The sequence below is a fragment of the Rhineura floridana genome, chromosome 1, assembly GCF_030035675.1.
Source record: "Rhineura floridana isolate rRhiFlo1 chromosome 1, rRhiFlo1.hap2, whole genome shotgun sequence".
NCBI classification, from domain to species: Eukaryota; Metazoa; Chordata; class Lepidosauria; order Squamata; family Rhineuridae; genus Rhineura; species Rhineura floridana.
Window position 1 is genome coordinate 75766651 of NC_084480.1, and position 16757 is coordinate 75783407.

Genomic DNA, 16757 nt, shown 5'->3' on the forward strand with positions numbered 1-16757 from the left:
AGTGAGGTAGGCATGTCTCCATTATTAATGTTCAGGAAAAACAAAATATTCCTGTTTACCTTGACACTTGATGGCTGAAATATAGTTTCTGGCAACCTTGAAATAAGCTGTGAGGGCATATGATTGTTCTTAATTGTTTTTAGATGTGCTTAATGGCTCTTAACTGTTTTGAAATATGTTTAAGAAGCAAACATGAACCAATTTAGTTTTGCAAAATCATTAGTTCAAAATAATGAACATGTCTCAAATGAGCTTTGGAAATTTCTCTTGTGCTTATGAATACAGTGACTACTTCATTGTTATGCAATTTATGTTTTGAACTGCAACTAGAAAACAAGATGGTATCAGTTTTCCCACATCTATACTCCAGTGGCTAACTATTATTAGGGAGTTGTCATCAGCTTAGTAATAACAGAGCAGAGTGTAATAAGGACAATTTTGTCATATTTTATTTTTAAAAAATCTTAAGAAAGTTACATTTCCACTTCACAATATTTTCAAACAAGGCCTTATGGTTTGCATTAAAGCTTCAAATATTATTTTCTGAAAATTGTCTACATGATGTACATTTGTATAGAGCTTTGCAGATCACACAGTAGTCACTAACAGGTTTGTTAGTCGTAGCAGCTATATGTGAATGATCCACACATGTTTTTGCTTAGTCTGTATGTAAAGTGCCCTTTCTTTTAGGTAGAAACTGGGTGAGTTCCTCCCCCCCCCCCTTTAAAAACAAACAATGACACAACTTTCCTGGATAGTTTAGAAGTTTTCGTTTTTAGTAAAAAGCAAGAACCTCTGCATAGGCAGATGGATAAGACTTTTCTCTGGTCCCTTAGACTGAAGTATAAGCACCACATCTATACTGAGTAGGTCCCAAACATTCCACTATTCCCAGTACTAATCACATTTTAATTCAAGCAGTGTGGTACACAAAGGCAGCAGAAATGTCCAAATCCACTTGTTGATTAAATTATGATTTAGAATTTTTTTTAAAAAAAGCAGAATGTCACTTCACTGTGCAACAAATAAATTATGGCTAAGTCAGCATCTCATAAATAAACACAAGCTAGAGTTAATGGTTTGGGCGACAGTTTAGGATTCAGAATGATGAGCAGATGCCAAATCTTGGACAACTACTGCATGCTCAATTTTTTTAAAACAGTATTTAGTAAAACACACTACACAAATTTATTTCCACCAAAAGAAAACGACAATCAGAAGTGCAGTGCTTCACCAACCTCTGTTTAAGAGCAACATTTTCCACAAGCTAAGCAGACTATATGGAGTTTAGTCAGTTTTGTGTGGATTTTTTTTAGCTAACATCTGAACTGAAGAGGACACCTTAAGGCAAAAGTGTCTCAAACTTAATTGTCAGTACACTGTATTCTAAACACACTAAAAAACCCTTTTTATGAAGTTAAGGTACAAACTACACCAACAAAAATCTTCATTTTTTCTTTTAAAAACAAAAATAAACCTATAATGTTACCATTTGGGCCTGCATTTTTATCTCTCTGAGAAGACTTATATACACAGACCTTTCCACAGCAAGATCTGATGCTGCAGGAGAAATTGCACTTATATTTAAATATACTTAAGTACAGTACATAGGAGATAACATACAATACTGAAAATGCACATAAGAACCTTGCTATTAATCACTGATACAGTCACGAGTTTTAAAAAGTCAATTGTATGAGGCACAATAAATCCAACTTAGATACAATCTCTGTGATTCACATCCATCTCCCAAATATTATGTGTTCTATTGCAGTGTGAATTCACAGTGTACTTTGCTCCCATGCAAAGACAGTGAGCAGGACACCTGACCACACACAATGTAGTCAAATAAGCTCCTTTTCAAGTGAAGAGCATACATAATGTATAGTAAGAAATGCACTTATTACATGGGGCCTATTTCCATTTTAAAATGGAATGTGAATGCTAGCAAGCATCAGCTAAGAAAGAATTTAAAATCAGACAAGCAGGCTTCCAGCTTATGCAAGGCAATGAGGCTGCTAATCCATTTGTTTTCTGAAGGTTCTGAGGGTCACTGCATGCCAAAAGGCAGGTCAAGGGGCAACTCCAAGATCTTTTTGGACAACAAACATGTGGTAGAGATGGAAATTTTTCTCTGAAATTGAAAAACAAAGGAAAACAGAAAGACTCAAAAGCAGTGGTGCAGCAAAAGCACTTAGGAGATATGATGTAATTAAGACATAATGCTAAAGATGGATCCTTGGGCATTACATGTCTTCATCTTGGTATTGCAAATATTTTGCTGCAATTGCTTCTTCCAGATGAATTCCTGCACTCCCCATCAATGCAAACGCTGGATACATTTTACCAGAGCAGTCCACCTGACGCTCATAAAGACATTTCATCCTGTCTGCATCATAGAATCCAACTTTGCCTTTGTCACAGTCAAGGCAAATTCCAATGCATGATGGCATGGGAAGAATTCTATTAAGAGAATCTTTGGGAGCAGCTGGAGCAAGGGACACCTTAGGAATAAATAGTTTCTTCATGCCTAAGGTTACCAGTGTGAAAGGCTGCAAGGACTCAACGAATATGTCTTCACTCCCACTGTCATGGCCACTATCTTGTTCATATCTGGAAGAAAAACACAAACTTTATTAATAGAATAAGTAGAAGCATTGGCCTATTACCAAAAATCTTCAATTTTTTTCATAGACCAGCACATTAACTTTTACACAATAAAACCCTGACCCTTAAAATATACCAGATCCTCTAATATGCAACCCCACAGTATGCGAGAGGGGAGAAAGAAGATGTGCACAGTGACCATTATCCAAGAATGGATTGACCTATGTAGCATCAACGCTAGGAAGTTTTGGGCTGATTTAACCAGAAATGACAAGACAGTGATCAGTTAATCATTTTCTACAGTGGAAAAATGACTCTCCTAAGGATCTTGTCAGGATGGCTTGCAAGCAGTGGGGAGAAATATGACTTCTGACCTCGGAGACATGTTACATCCATCTCGTGATACCACATTATGAGTATCCAACTGATCTGTACTGCCACAGGCTAAGAATCAAAAGAAGCATTGACTACAAGGTATATAGATCATCCCTCCACCTCGTTTGCTGTGCTTTCTAAGGGGGAAGAAATCAAATTGTTGTGCTTGGAGAACAGATGGAATGATTTTATGCAGGATATTACATACATGCTGGTTACAGAACTTATAAAACTAATTTTCAATTAAAGTCTTTATCACATGCTATCTCTGCAGACACATTTTTCCAAAATCACACTTACTGAAATAATGGGTGTCTATGTAGGGAAACAGAAGGCATTTGTTGGAGGATAACTCCCACACCCATGAATTCTCTAATGCCCCCACAGGCATCTTTTCCTCCCACCCAGGCTTACTTCAATTTTTAAGAGTGCAACTGGAGAAAACACTGGAGTTGGGTGTAGTGGTAATAGTAGTAGTACTAGCAGTAGCAGCAGCAGAATTGGTGAGCAGAGAGAAACACTCCCTTTCACTTGGCAATTTTCTCTTGCAAGCTTCCATGGACCTATGTTTGCCTTACAAAAGAAAACATGGAGTTGGAACACTTCCTCTCACATACAACTCCACCCTCAGTGAGTCAGAATTAATAATTTTGGAACTTTCCAAATGTGACGAAAAGAAGATGAGAGCAGGTAACACTCAGTCCCTTTTCCAGGCTGAGGGGAGGAGGTTAAAGGGAAATTGACAAGATGGCATAATGGAAGTGAACAGAATGCTGTGTGGCTACTTCAGATTCCTAGTTTGGGCAATTAATGGTCAGCTTGTGCTTACTGTGATTTGTTCTAGAATATGGTAAATAAAAATTGGAGAACAATGGCTACTAAGGAAGATATTGTAAGACAGCAAAAGAAGGCATATTTACAGAGATTGCACCATCCTGGGGAAGGGATTGAATCATCCTGGGGAAGGGAGCGGCAAATGCCCACAGCTACTTCATGCTGAAGAGACAAGTCATTGCATCTTTGCCTAATCAGAGACACAGAATGTAAAGTAGCTGGGGGAAAGTATGTTCCCCACTAGCAGCTATCTGCACTGTACTTCTGAGAAATATAAAAAAGTTTCAATGATATTAATTTTTAAAAGTTGTCCACCTTTTCTCCATTCTTCCCCCCTCCTCCTCTTTCTGGCCCTTTTCTTCGTGATGAAATATTTTTCTCACCCCGATAGTGTCACACAACTGTAATCTTTAAAAAAAAAAATGACACTCATCAGTAATATACTGAGGGAGAACAAGGATCATGAACAAAGTAACTGAGGGAATCCTGATGTTCACAGAAGTACAAAAAAAAACCGCCTCAATTAAAGAGGACAAAACACCCAAACACTCTCAAATGAGAATTAAGTATGCTCTGCTCGAGTTCCTTACCTAGCTTTTAGTATCCTTGGAGGGTGTAACAAGCTGACAGGAAATGTGAACAGAAGCACTTACTGCTCGGAAGCAAGGATACACTGCAATATTTTATTGCAAATCCCACTAGGAAGGCCTATAGCTTGAAGGGGGGAAGTATTTTGACAGCCCTTTACATAGCTCTGTCAGTCCCAAGCATCTCTATTTGTGTAATACATACACAAAATGGACAGAATGAAAAACCTACTTAAGGATGACCTAAGATGTTGAGTAAGCCCAGGGTAATATTTTACCTTTCCTTTGAACTGCAGACCCACCTTGCCACTCAAATACCATCACGAACTCTCAGCTGGATGAAAGGACATGAGGAGCTATCATTTCTGTCTGTGTCGCACACATATCCAAAGTTCGCTTAGGCATGCAAAAGAAGTAGTTGCACTTTTTTGTGTGTCTAGGCCAATATCTAGGAATATTGATTGCTTCCATCACAATACCAAATATGGACTAATGCAAAGTAATCTAGCTATTATTTCAACCAATACAGTTTTTAACTTATTAGGCAATAGCATTTGCATTAGATTCTATGAAAGACATAAAAAGTGTTACTTACCTTGGACTTGTTACATCACGAGGATTATGGAACCATTCTTGGATCTTAGCATCAGATGCAACTCCTACTTTCACAAGATATGAATAGGGCTCTACACGGAAAGCCCAGAAATGCTTCCCTTTCACAATACCAGTGTCTCCAACAATGTACTCTAACGTAGTGTAGCAGCCTGCTTGGATACGTTCAGCTCCCAAAAGCAGAGGAAATCCTGCCCTGCTTTCCACAGCATTTCTTCTCGCATTCAGCATGAGGTGTTCACTATTATAGCCACACTTGTCATCAAAAAGAAAACTAAAAACTGAAAAATACACATGCGAGATCAGTATCTGATGCTCAGTTCTAATGTTTAATTAAGAAAAAGATTATTTAGATGCTGGGTTTTTTTTAAAAAAATTTTTTTTAATCTAACAGCAGACTGGCCAAGGAGTCTCAGATGTATATTATTACAACATGTTAGTGTTGCCTATGGTGCATGCTTAACTACCAAAGTGCAAAGAATTAACTGAACCACCTAAGATGCTTTTTTTATTTTGTTTTTACAAATGTGATGCTTAGGATGCCTTTCCCCTTGGACACAATAATTACAGTTATTTCCTTTTGTGGGCCCAATGGTATGGGCTTATCTATTTCATAATTTTGCAGTTATTAAAAAATTAAAATTAAAAAGCAAAAGTTTTTTTTAAAAAAAGTTAAAAACAAAACAGTATATAGGCGGTGGAGCAACCCTTCGTAAGACTACAGAACATGTAATATCTGCTAATAAATAGTCTCTGTTCAGAATGCTAAGGTACTGGTTCTTCTTCCCCTTCAGAGAACCATCCCCTTGATTCCATAGCCCAGTCCTCCCATTTTGGATCAGCTTTTCAATAGTGCACTTTTCAGTAATCTCTGGGTTGTATTTAATGCACTGCTAAGGTAAACGTTGCATTAGCACATGTATTTCTCCTTGTGAAATGGAATGATCTTTCACTCTCTTCCCCCCACATGCTCCTGAAATCTGTTCTGGGGTTTCCCCCAATCCTCTGGAGCAGATTTGGGGACTGTGCAGGGGGGAAGAGAAGGGGGAACTCCCACTGCACCAGCACAACTACTTCGTTGAATACTGCCCTCTCTTTCTTCCATCCTTTGGACATTCTATATTCAAGCATGTTAAGGAAGTTATTTTGAACCCTTGTCATCATCCCCTTATGATATCATCACAGGTACATAAGACTGATATGCTAATTTTTGTTTTTTTCTCCCAATAGATTTATATTGATGGGCCTCATAGGATGTTTCCTTGATTCTGAATGAAATGGTACAATGGAATAGTCTTATCTCAAATTATTTCTTTATCATTGGCACCTCTTATCATCATATAGGAAGTACCTACAGACAGAGGAATATCTGTAAGAACCATATAAATTCAATTATGTGCAGATTGAGGGTTTTTTATATTCAGTTCCATTAAATACAGGGAAGATATGAAAAACAAAGGCACACAGGCCAAATAAAACATAATATTTTAGATGTAAATCTCACATTTCATTACTGTGTTTCCAGTGTTGTATTTTCTGTTGGTTACCCAGAACTGAATCCTAACAGCTGTCAACAGGCCACAGAAATTAGGGATCATTGGTCTCCTATAAGAGATGTGGCTCTCCCCACCCAGGAGTGGCCAGTGTGGTAGGCACGTGTCATGGAGCCACTCTCCCAGCAGCAGCGTCACAGCCGCTTTTACCTGATGGGACAGGTCAGGGATGCAAAGGCACACTGGTGGGAGTGTTGGACTGGTTCTGTCAGTGTGTGTGTGTACCACCTACTTCACCGCCACCCTGCTCCCCACCCCACATGCAGAAGCCTTGAGTGCATTTGCATGTGGAAGCCAGGTGTCGCTAGTGGCCAGGGGCACTTCTATTGCAGCTCCACATGGTAAAAAGATTGCAGCACTTCTTTCTGATGAGGACCTGGTGATAATCTGTCAATACCCTGAGACAAGACACCACAATGCACTAACCTTGAAAACTATTAAGAAATCTTTTGTTTTCTGTGGCAAAAGGGTGGCAGCAGCCCTGGCTTCCCTTCCATGCACCTGAAGCTGGGCTTACTGCCACCCACCCACAAATACTCCCACGTCTGCATTCCTGCATAAATGAAACTCCCCACTTTTTAACAGGGCTGAGTCACCAGAAGCACATTATGGTAAATGCGATGTGTTTTTTGTACCAAAAAGAGATTTCTCTTTGGGGCTCAATTCAATGTGCTGGCTTTTATTAATAATGCTCTAAATTGTAAATATAGTTTTTATTTTGTATTACATCAGTTCAACTGTGACTTCTTTCCATTTGGCTCCTCCTCTCCTAGAATGGTCATCGCACCTGATCATATTTGCGTAACTTTATTAAGAATTAGTGTCTGCATTTGCTTGTTTTCCTGTCAATTTTTCCTTTTTCAAGGTTTTTAAAGGGTTTAACCCTGCAAAGAGAACAGGATATGAAGATGTACGACTCGTGGCTGTCCCACTTAAGGAACTCACTCTAAAAACTTGCCAAAGACCAAATCTGTGCACATTTCAGAAATGTTGCTAGAGGTACCTATTTGGATTAACTTTTGGGGCTCATGGGGATGGCAAACTTAAAAGATTAATGTGATTGATCTTTATTATGACTTGCTGGTGGATGTCTCTCTCTCCCTCTGTGTGTGTGTGTGTTTATATATGTATGTATAGCAAGGTCTCAACTTTCCACAGCCACCAGTTTGGAAATTGCTGAAATATCTTATTGTACCTGGAGCTGGTGGTGTCTGCAAGATAACTTCCCTGCTCCAAGGGCTACAGATAGATCCTTTATATCCTCTGACTCTGAAGGCGTAGCTGCTGTTAGTGTCAAGGTCAGAGATTACTTCACTCTTGCTGAAGACTTCAGTCTCTTGCCATGCTGGATTAGGTTCTTCTCTGTTAAATTTACGGTATTCAAGGATGTAAGTATCAGCTGAACCTGCTTTCTGTGGATGATCCCAACAGATCAGAGCTTTGTTATACATTTTGCTGTGTTCCTCATTGATTTCTGGTATATCAACACCTGAATTAAACACAGAAGAATACTTTTCAGATTTCCAAGTAAGTTTTAACTTCACTAAATTAAAACAAAGAAGCCTCAAAGCATGACCATGCCAAAATGATTGGGAGAGGGGTGCCTCCTCACTTCATGCAGGGTGGGGAGAATCTCCTCACTCTACAGAATTCCTGCTGAAGCTGACCTTCACCCAGCCCTTCTTTGGCTGCCCTTCACCCAGCACTTCTACCATCTATCTTCCCCCTAGTAACGATACATTAAACTCTAGATGTATTCTTGCTTGCTCCTATTAGTACCTTCCCTGGACTCATTACCAATCTAAAATGCTTTGATCAATTGATGTTATAAGAAAAAGCAATTCCAGCATGTGCATGCCAACATATATGACTGAAGTGTCAAACAACTGGCTGGATCTTAACACTTCATGATCTACTTTCCCATTATAAAGGATCTGCTCTCTCTCCAAATTTTTTCCATTACGTAACTTTGCCTCTCAGGATATTTTCTAGTACTGAGAAATTCCCATAGTTGTTATAGGTGTACAGCTGACTTCTGAAGAACATGGAAAACCCAGATGGGAGGAAAGTGTATTTGGAAAGAGTGCATGGGAAGGGGGAAATTAAGTGAGCCTCCCTTTTAAACTTACCACTCAAAAAGAAAGACAAGTCTCCAAGAGCCTCCTGTTGTTTTGCTACGTTAATAACAAAGTCTTCGAAAGAAGCTTGAGCTGCAGGTCTGAAACTCTTCAAAGATTCGGTTGCTTTTTGAATTCTGTATTTGGAATAGGCATTATCATCATTAAAATGTATATCTTGCTCTTCCTCCTGAAGAGGCCCCACACAGCAAACAAGCAATAAAACAATAAAAACATCTTAAAAACAAACATCAACTGAACAATTCCAATACAGATGCAGATTGGGATAAAAGTCTCTAATGAAAAATGCTTTACTAACTAGATATATGTATTCTTTCTAACAAGTTAGCTTTTAGGCTCATAAGTAAGAGAAACAGAAGATCTTGCAAATGAACAATACTTTCCATAGACCTGTACTAAATATATGATCCTTTAGTTTTTGCTAATGACTTAGAATGAGTAAAATAAGTCTGCTGCCAAAATATCATTTCTCTTTGACTTTCCTATGTAATGGCAGAATGGAAACCACAAATAGCTGAGCACATATTAATTAATCAATAACCTAATATATAGCTGGAATAAGCTAGTTTAAAAGAGTAGACACACAATGTACTATGACGTTCTCCTCTGCAAACCAATTAAAAGTGTATTCTCAATTGTGGCCCCCACCCTCTGGAACTCGCTTCCTTTTGACCTTCGACATGCCTCCTCCCTGATGGGTTTTCGCCGAGCCTTAAAGACCTGGCTATTCAGGCAGGCCTATGGGATTTCTGGGGTGGATTAGTTTTTATGATGTATTAATTGAAGGATGGTTTTAGATTAATTGATGATTGTCGTTTGATTTATATATTGTATTTTGTATGATTGTACGTCGCCTAGAGTGTCCGTTAGTTCGGACAGATAGGCGACTCATAAATAAAATTTTATTATTATATTATTATTATTGGAGCTGCACATGAAACCCATGATCTTGAAACATATGTGCTTAGATCAAAATGCGCAAAGTGAGCAGAATATACTTCTACTTGTGCATGAGGGAAGTTGCCAACTTCTCCACACATACACTTCACACACACATTACATTGTGTGGCATGCTATTCCAGAGGATCCCCCAAACTACAGCAGAAAGGGAGGATGGGTAAACCCTGGTGTGCATGCAAAACACCATATATAACTCTTTATATTTAAACCATGGTGAAGAACAAGGCATGATTTGAAGTATATCATCTAAATATTTTAGAAGATGAATGGCATACCTGTCATGAAGCTGTTTTGCAGTTTGAACAAAACAAGACTGGTCTGTTTCTTTGAGAACTTCTTGGGCATATCCTACAAGGCCATTATTTTCTAGAAGTCCCTGATACTCTTCTATTTGAGAATGCAATTTATCCAGTCTTAGGTTTTTGGAAGCTTCAATAGCCCTGAGTGCAGTTGCTCGCCTCTCTTCCAAAACATCAAACAACTTATCAAAGCTGTTAGATGCTTCTTCCTTAGCTCTTTCACCATTACACTATGTAAAAAAAACCCACAATATTTAAAACATATTAATGCTGAAAGAGATGAACATATTTATAGTTAAGTATCTAAATGGAAATAATAAATAATAAAATAAATAATATTTTTCATTCACTACCAGAACAATTTCCAGAGGTAGCTAGGTTAGTCTGTTGCAGCAAAAACAAGAGTTCATACCGATGGTATATATACCTACCAATGCTTCATGCATCTGATGAAGTGCTATAGCAAAATTTGCAGTCTGTCACAAGACTTTTTCTTGTTTTTAACAAAACAATGAAGTTGAAAATCTAAGTTTTGACTGCAAAGTGCAGTAACACACGGTATTTTATTTTCTAAGTTACAGAGAACTACTTCCAATCTAGGGGTAAAGACACACTTACCATTCTGCTGGTTCAAGCGTGTCTCCACCTCTGTTTTCTGAAAACGGGGGCACATGACACTAGTCAAACCCTGCCTCTTTTCACTGTAAAACCTGGTGGGATCAGCTTGAGTGCATTCCCCCCCCCAGTTCGTTTCAAAGAGATTTTGCAGCTGATTGGCAGATCAACCATTCCCCTCCAAGTGTGGCCAATGAAAACACTTTGCTGCAGGTGGCTAGTGTGAGTTAACACTTCACTAAACATGAAACAACTTATCAAGGCCAACAGCACAGCTGCCCTCACCTGAATAAAGAGCTGCTCTTGACAATTCAGACTAATTATGTGAAGAGCTGCTCCTATATTCTGAAGCTCACCTGAAGTAGTTGTGTGGCATTTGAAAATAGGCCAAATCCTTGATTTCTAATGCATACTAGGAGATAAGTCTTGAATTTACTTATTTTGCTTTATCAGGAGAGAAACCTGGCTCTGAAAATAGCAAGGTATATTTACAATCACTTTAAAATTGCTTTCAATGTATCTTTAACTACAATAAAGATTAAATTGCTTGAGACTGGGATAATTATTCAAAAAAAATTTTCAGCAACAGTAGTTTTTCCGGGGGGGGGGGGGCAATTATTGGTTCCAGCCTAAATTGGTAGTTATATTATGACCAAGACCAGATTAAACCCATACTTTTTGCCTAATAGAGCAAATAGAAGGTAGTTGATTTATATTAGAAAAATGGCATGGAGGAAATGATTAAGTTCAGGGACAGCTAACTTTTTTTGGCTGGAGGGCCACATTCACCCTTGGCCACCCCCCCCCAGGACACATACAAGAAGATATGCACATAGGCAAACCCTCCCCCCCAATTTTCATCTTATCCATGCAGATCAGCTGAAGAGAAAGGTTTATTGCCCCCCTATGCTTAAAAAAATAAACTGGTGACTGGGAAGGGGGCAATTTGCTTCTTCTTCATGGTGCTGGATTCCATCCACCCCAACACTGCATCCACATCATCTATTTCTATCATCATGATCATCATCATCATATTGTTGTTGCCATCAACATTGGTGGTGCTGGGAGGTGGGAGAAAAATTTGCTTGGGGGATGAATCAGGCTTCTGCACTGGGTGTTACCTCAGTTCTCAAAATTTATCTTTCTTTCCATTTAGATACTTGACTATAATCTCACTATATGATTCGTATTTCCCCCCTTTTTAATTTTCTTTTTTTTAAGACACTGGTCTGGATAGAAATAGCTCTCTTGGGAAATAGACAAAACAAATGAGTGAGGGTTGCTAGCCTTAAACTTAACAGAGTGTACCATGAGAGAGCCCTGCAGTGGAGCTGAGCAGGAACAAACTGAACAGGAGAGCTGCCCAACCCACAGGTAAATTTTTTAATTTCAGTAATCTTGCCCAATGCAGTGAGTAGGAGGGACAATCCATCCAAGGATCCCCTCCTCTACTGCAGGAAAGCTGGTGTGTTGGAGGGGATAGGGGAGAAAAATGTGCTTGGGGGACCACATCAAGCTTCAGAACTGATTAAGCTGATCTCCAACTCCCCCAGCTGCAATCTATCTCTCACCCACACTCCCAGCTGCTGCTTTTAAAAATATGTAAAGAGTTTCTAATATCTCATATAGTTTAGCCTTAAGCGATCATGAGAACACACATAGAGGTAAACTAATTTTGCTTGTGAGATTGTAACTTTTCCATCAAAAAATCTCATTTGCAGTATGCTTGATATTCAATGAAATCTGCACACAAAAACAAAATTTCCACGGGTAATCCATTAATCTGAAATGTTTCTATATATCTGCATGTTTTAAGGATTTATTCAAAAAGTCATTGGTGCTCTTGCAATTCCCAAATTACTCCTAAAACGTCTTTCTTTACACTGACAGTTGGTTCTTACTGAGCATGCCTGGGCTTATCATTGATTCCAATGCTAAATTTCTTAAATTAATTAAAAATCGCCCAGGCATTTTTTAAACTTTTAAACTGCAGAGTATGGGGTAAAGTCACTAATAGGATTACAGGTATTGTGTGAACATGGCTGATTTTTAATTAATTTCAACGAATTATGAGCACTCTGTCCAAAGATGTCCAAAAGGGGTCTGGTTTTTTCTCTCTCTTTTTACACTTTGAACTCTCGATTTTCTCTGACTGTTTTGTGTATCGCCATGGAAATTTAGAGGGTTTTTAAGCAAGCGTTTCTGAGTTCAGGACTATAGGTTTTGTAATGTTTTGTTTTGAAATGAACTTATGGGAAGCATCAGAATGGTATGGGGGGTGGTATGGGGGTATTTTCAATTTAACATTGCGGAATGCAAAAATCCATGCTGAATATAGTATACAGCCACTCTCATGGCTGTATAATAAGCATTGTTAAAATAAAAACCACATCATAAGAGAGCTTATCCCATGTCAATAAGTGATTCTTACCTCTGTCTCTTTCATTAAAAGACCAAGTTCTGTAATCTGGCTTTTCACCTGGCTCTCCTTACTAATGAGGTAGTCTATGTCCTTTGAAAGCTTCTCCTATTAAAGATATCAGCAATACCGGTTAGAAAAAAGAATCTGTATTTATACACTGTGTAGAAATTCTAATGCTGAATCTTTTGCTGATTTTTTCAAGTGGTTCTGAAGCACTCAAAAACTTAGTCCAGTTTAATAAGCCACAGTGTTGTGTACAGATCTAGCAAAATACCATCCCAGCAAGTGTTTCAGAGCTACTGCGACTGTCACCAGCTATGGCATATAAACATTGCACAATTCAGGTTATTTAATAAATACATGTCAGGAAAGGGTATGTGGTAGAACTAGCCATGACTTATATGTGCACAACCCTAAAACACATTTCTGCAGCTACAGGAGCACTACATAAACCAGCTTTTGCTCTTGAAAACAAATGTCCTTTCATTCTGTGAGGATACCTCTAATCACCACTAGATTGTTTCAGATTGAATCAGGGTAACTAAGAGGGTCTGAAATAAGGAGTATCTCTCTCTCCTGCTGTCAAAAACAGAAAAAATCAACATACATACAAACCTCTCATGACAAACCTACAGAATTAAGGACATTCAAGATATGCAAAAAAATTAGCCAATATTGTATGCATTGTTAAATAAAACGTAAGGCTGATATTCCTGTTCCTAAACAATAACGCAAAATGTTATTTGTTTCATCAAAACAATAATAAAAACCTTGTCTATTTGAACAGCTGGTATGAGCCACGCTAGGATGGGTAAACAGTGTTGATTAAATTTAAACTTCCTCACTTCAAAAATATGAAGAATTTTACAAGCAACAGCTTGTACCTCGTTTTATGGGTTAAGGTTTGCAATATCGAATAAAGAAGTCCAATTGTGAAAAATTATTATCTAGTTTTTTAAATAAAATAAAACTGAAACCCACTTAACATCTAAAGCAATCACAATAAAGTTGCCATGCCAGTTTTAAGAGTGTGCATTGGGGAGACTATAGCCAGGGCTGGTCCTGGGCCTTAAGATTCCCTAGAGAAGCAAACTGCTCTCTCTAGCCCAGTCAATCTGTTATCACCCATTTCAACAAGGTTCCTACAAGACACAAGCGGTAGTACGACATCCTCCCTCACCCTTGTCATTGGCTGACAGTAGTGCTTCCTAATGTAGAAGGCAATGCCAGGCACTGGCACTAGAAGGAGACACTATGCAGACTGACTCCTTGGCACCTTTCTTCAGAGCCACTGCCTGGCAAAAACACCCTGTCTATCCAATGGATGCTTTGGCTGCAACTGCCACTGAAGCACAAATCCCAATAATACAATGTTATGCACGGTTTCAAGAGAGGCATCTACATTTGCAAAGATGAACCTGTATGCAAATATGAGTTTATTTTGGGTTTGTGTGTGTTTTTAAACACACTATGAAAAACAGTCTGAAAAATAGTCCTTTTGTTAGCAAAGATGAAAATAATAGAGCATTCCCACTTACCTTCAGTGTTTTGTAGGCACTGCTCATGGTAGTTACTCTGTGGTTTGCATGCGTGCCACCCAATTTGCAAAGATGACAAACAGGCCTTCTGCATATTTCACAATACATATTTACTCTCTCCATTTCATGTTCCGGACACATCAAAATCTGACAAGGATAAATTAAGAATATAGAATGTATTTCAAGAACTGCCCAACCACACAAATAGTAAATAAGATACTCTTATCTGTTTGAATATGCTCAGATGTTTTAGACAATACAAACAGTATTGGGCAAATAGCAGGACTTTCAAATATATCTAATTGTTGATTTAATTTTTTTTTAAAGCACTAAGACAAGAGTTCATATTGTTATCATAGCTCTTGGGAAAAGAACACTTCAAAAGCATATGTTAAAAAGCAACCAGCAAACACTGACAACATGTGTGGGGGGAAGATAAAAACAAGTTTCCATCAGATTAAACTAAACATATGTAATAAATATGTGAATGCCATGAATTTTTTTGCCTAGAGAATGGCCCATTGTAACGAATGGGAAAGCACTACATCTCATTTTCGAGAAATGCAACAATTTACTTGTCAAGAAGAAAAGAAAGGAAGAGAACACTTCAACAACTGCAGTGCTGTTAACAGCCACATGGGCTTGGATTCTGTTCTTGGTTCCATACACAGAACTTTCCCATCTCACCCTTCCCTGTTCCCAATGAAAATCCACTGAGATTTATTTTGTGACAGGATGGTATGGGAAGGAGGAATTGGCAAAAATCAGACACCCCACCCCCCAAAACACTCATGAACAGACATTCCTTACATTCATGCAACAGAATTGTAGGATTAAAATTAATTTATTTACATAGTGATTTCTACTTATGCTTTTTGCATAACTAGAAGGAGTAAATTCATGAGAGAGATCTGGGTAAGGGGCAGACTTTATGTTTTCAAAAAAGGGAGACTCAGCCATTACTTCGTATCCTAGAATCCTAGGTATAACCCATCTGCAAGCACCTAGCAGAGATTAATCCATTTTGTAATTTCCACCTCCAGAATGAGATGAAATGCAGACATCAAGGCTTCAACATCCACCCTTTTTCTTTTCCTTGTCCCCATAATCCCTGCTTTGTGTGACATCTAGCCTAACGAAAGATTCTGGAGAACTCAAGAGCCTGCACACTACTGAGCAATGTTCTGGATGGTCTTAATAAAGGTATTGCTCAACTAGATTTTGAAATGTTTTCCCCCCCTTATGGCTGGGAGAGACCCTTGTCTGAAATCCTGGAGAGTCACTGCCAGTCAATGTAGACAATACTGAGCTAAATGGACCAATAATATAGAGCAGTTTCCTATGTTCTTAACGTTTAACAACCACTGCCATAAGCCAAGGTGTTTAACTGGAGTCCCTAGCACCACTTTCTTGTACTAACCAAAAGACCTGGAACTACTATGAAAAGCAATCCAAAAGGATCGGATGGTTGATTTCTGCCCAGCAATTCAAAATTGTACCGAACGCTGATGGTATTGGATGCTTATTAGTCAGAAGATTAGAAAGGAACATCGGTGAACAAATGGAAGCATTAACTGTCAAAAAAAGTGTTTTAGAAACAAGCCATCTGGCTCTGCAGAAAGAAAACGAAAAGGCTGTTCTTTCTTGCATTTTGTTTTCCTTAAATGTAAAGCAAATGTTAAGGAAGTTGTTACACCCAGTTACTTGTTTTGTATATTACTAAGATCCACTTTTTTCACCTTACTCAGTCACAGTAATACCTCAGTTAACAAATCCTCCAAGAAAGAAGCTGTTTTTAACAAAGTCTTTTTTGGGTGCGGGAAGTGGGGGGGGTGCACACTCTGACATAGAATGTGGCTCCTCATCTATTGGATTGTGGCTCTCTCACATGTGGCTGGAATGGTTCTTTGCCAGGTGGTGGAGGCACCTCCGCAGTAAATAGTGCTTCGCATGCCCTGGAGCCACTGTTTACTGCGGATGCGTCTGCTCAAGTATTGGGGAGGATGGCAGAGAGGGACCAATCACCGGGGGGGGGGGTGCGGCGGCTGCCCCTTGCCTGCCTGCTCGAGTGTACGGAGCCTTCAAGTGGTCTGCATGCAGGGCTTATCTGACCTGGTTGCTTCATTTCAGACATGTGCATTGTTAGTTTTGAATAATGTTTGCTGAGAAATGTTGAACTGCTCATCTTTTTTGTGGTGTAGGAACCTATATCTATTA

General features: G+C 38.7%; 1 protein-coding gene across 3 annotated transcripts in view; it reads right to left on the reverse strand.

Annotated features, from left to right (window-relative positions):
- Positions 1-445: 445 nt before the first annotated feature.
- TRIM36 (tripartite motif containing 36) overlaps positions 446-16757 on the reverse strand; it is a 92435-nt gene continuing 76123 nt past the window's right edge. For 2 of the 3 annotated variants that reach the window (XM_061624256.1, XM_061624266.1), the window contains exons 4-11: positions 14541-14687; positions 13012-13107; positions 9942-10195; positions 8698-8822; positions 7764-8057; positions 4999-5296; positions 4132-4224; positions 446-2613 (exon numbers count right to left, since the gene is read on the reverse strand). In XM_061624256.1, coding sequence (XP_061480240.1) covers positions 2247-2613; positions 4132-4224; positions 4999-5296; positions 7764-8057; positions 8698-8822; positions 9942-10195; positions 13012-13107; positions 14541-14687 — 1674 coding nt within the window. In that variant the 3' untranslated portion in view covers positions 446-2246. The remainder of the gene's footprint in view (positions 2614-4131; positions 4225-4998; positions 5297-7763; positions 8058-8697; positions 8823-9941; positions 10196-13011; positions 13108-14540; positions 14688-16757) is intronic. The other variant, XM_061624275.1, reaches the window with a different exon arrangement.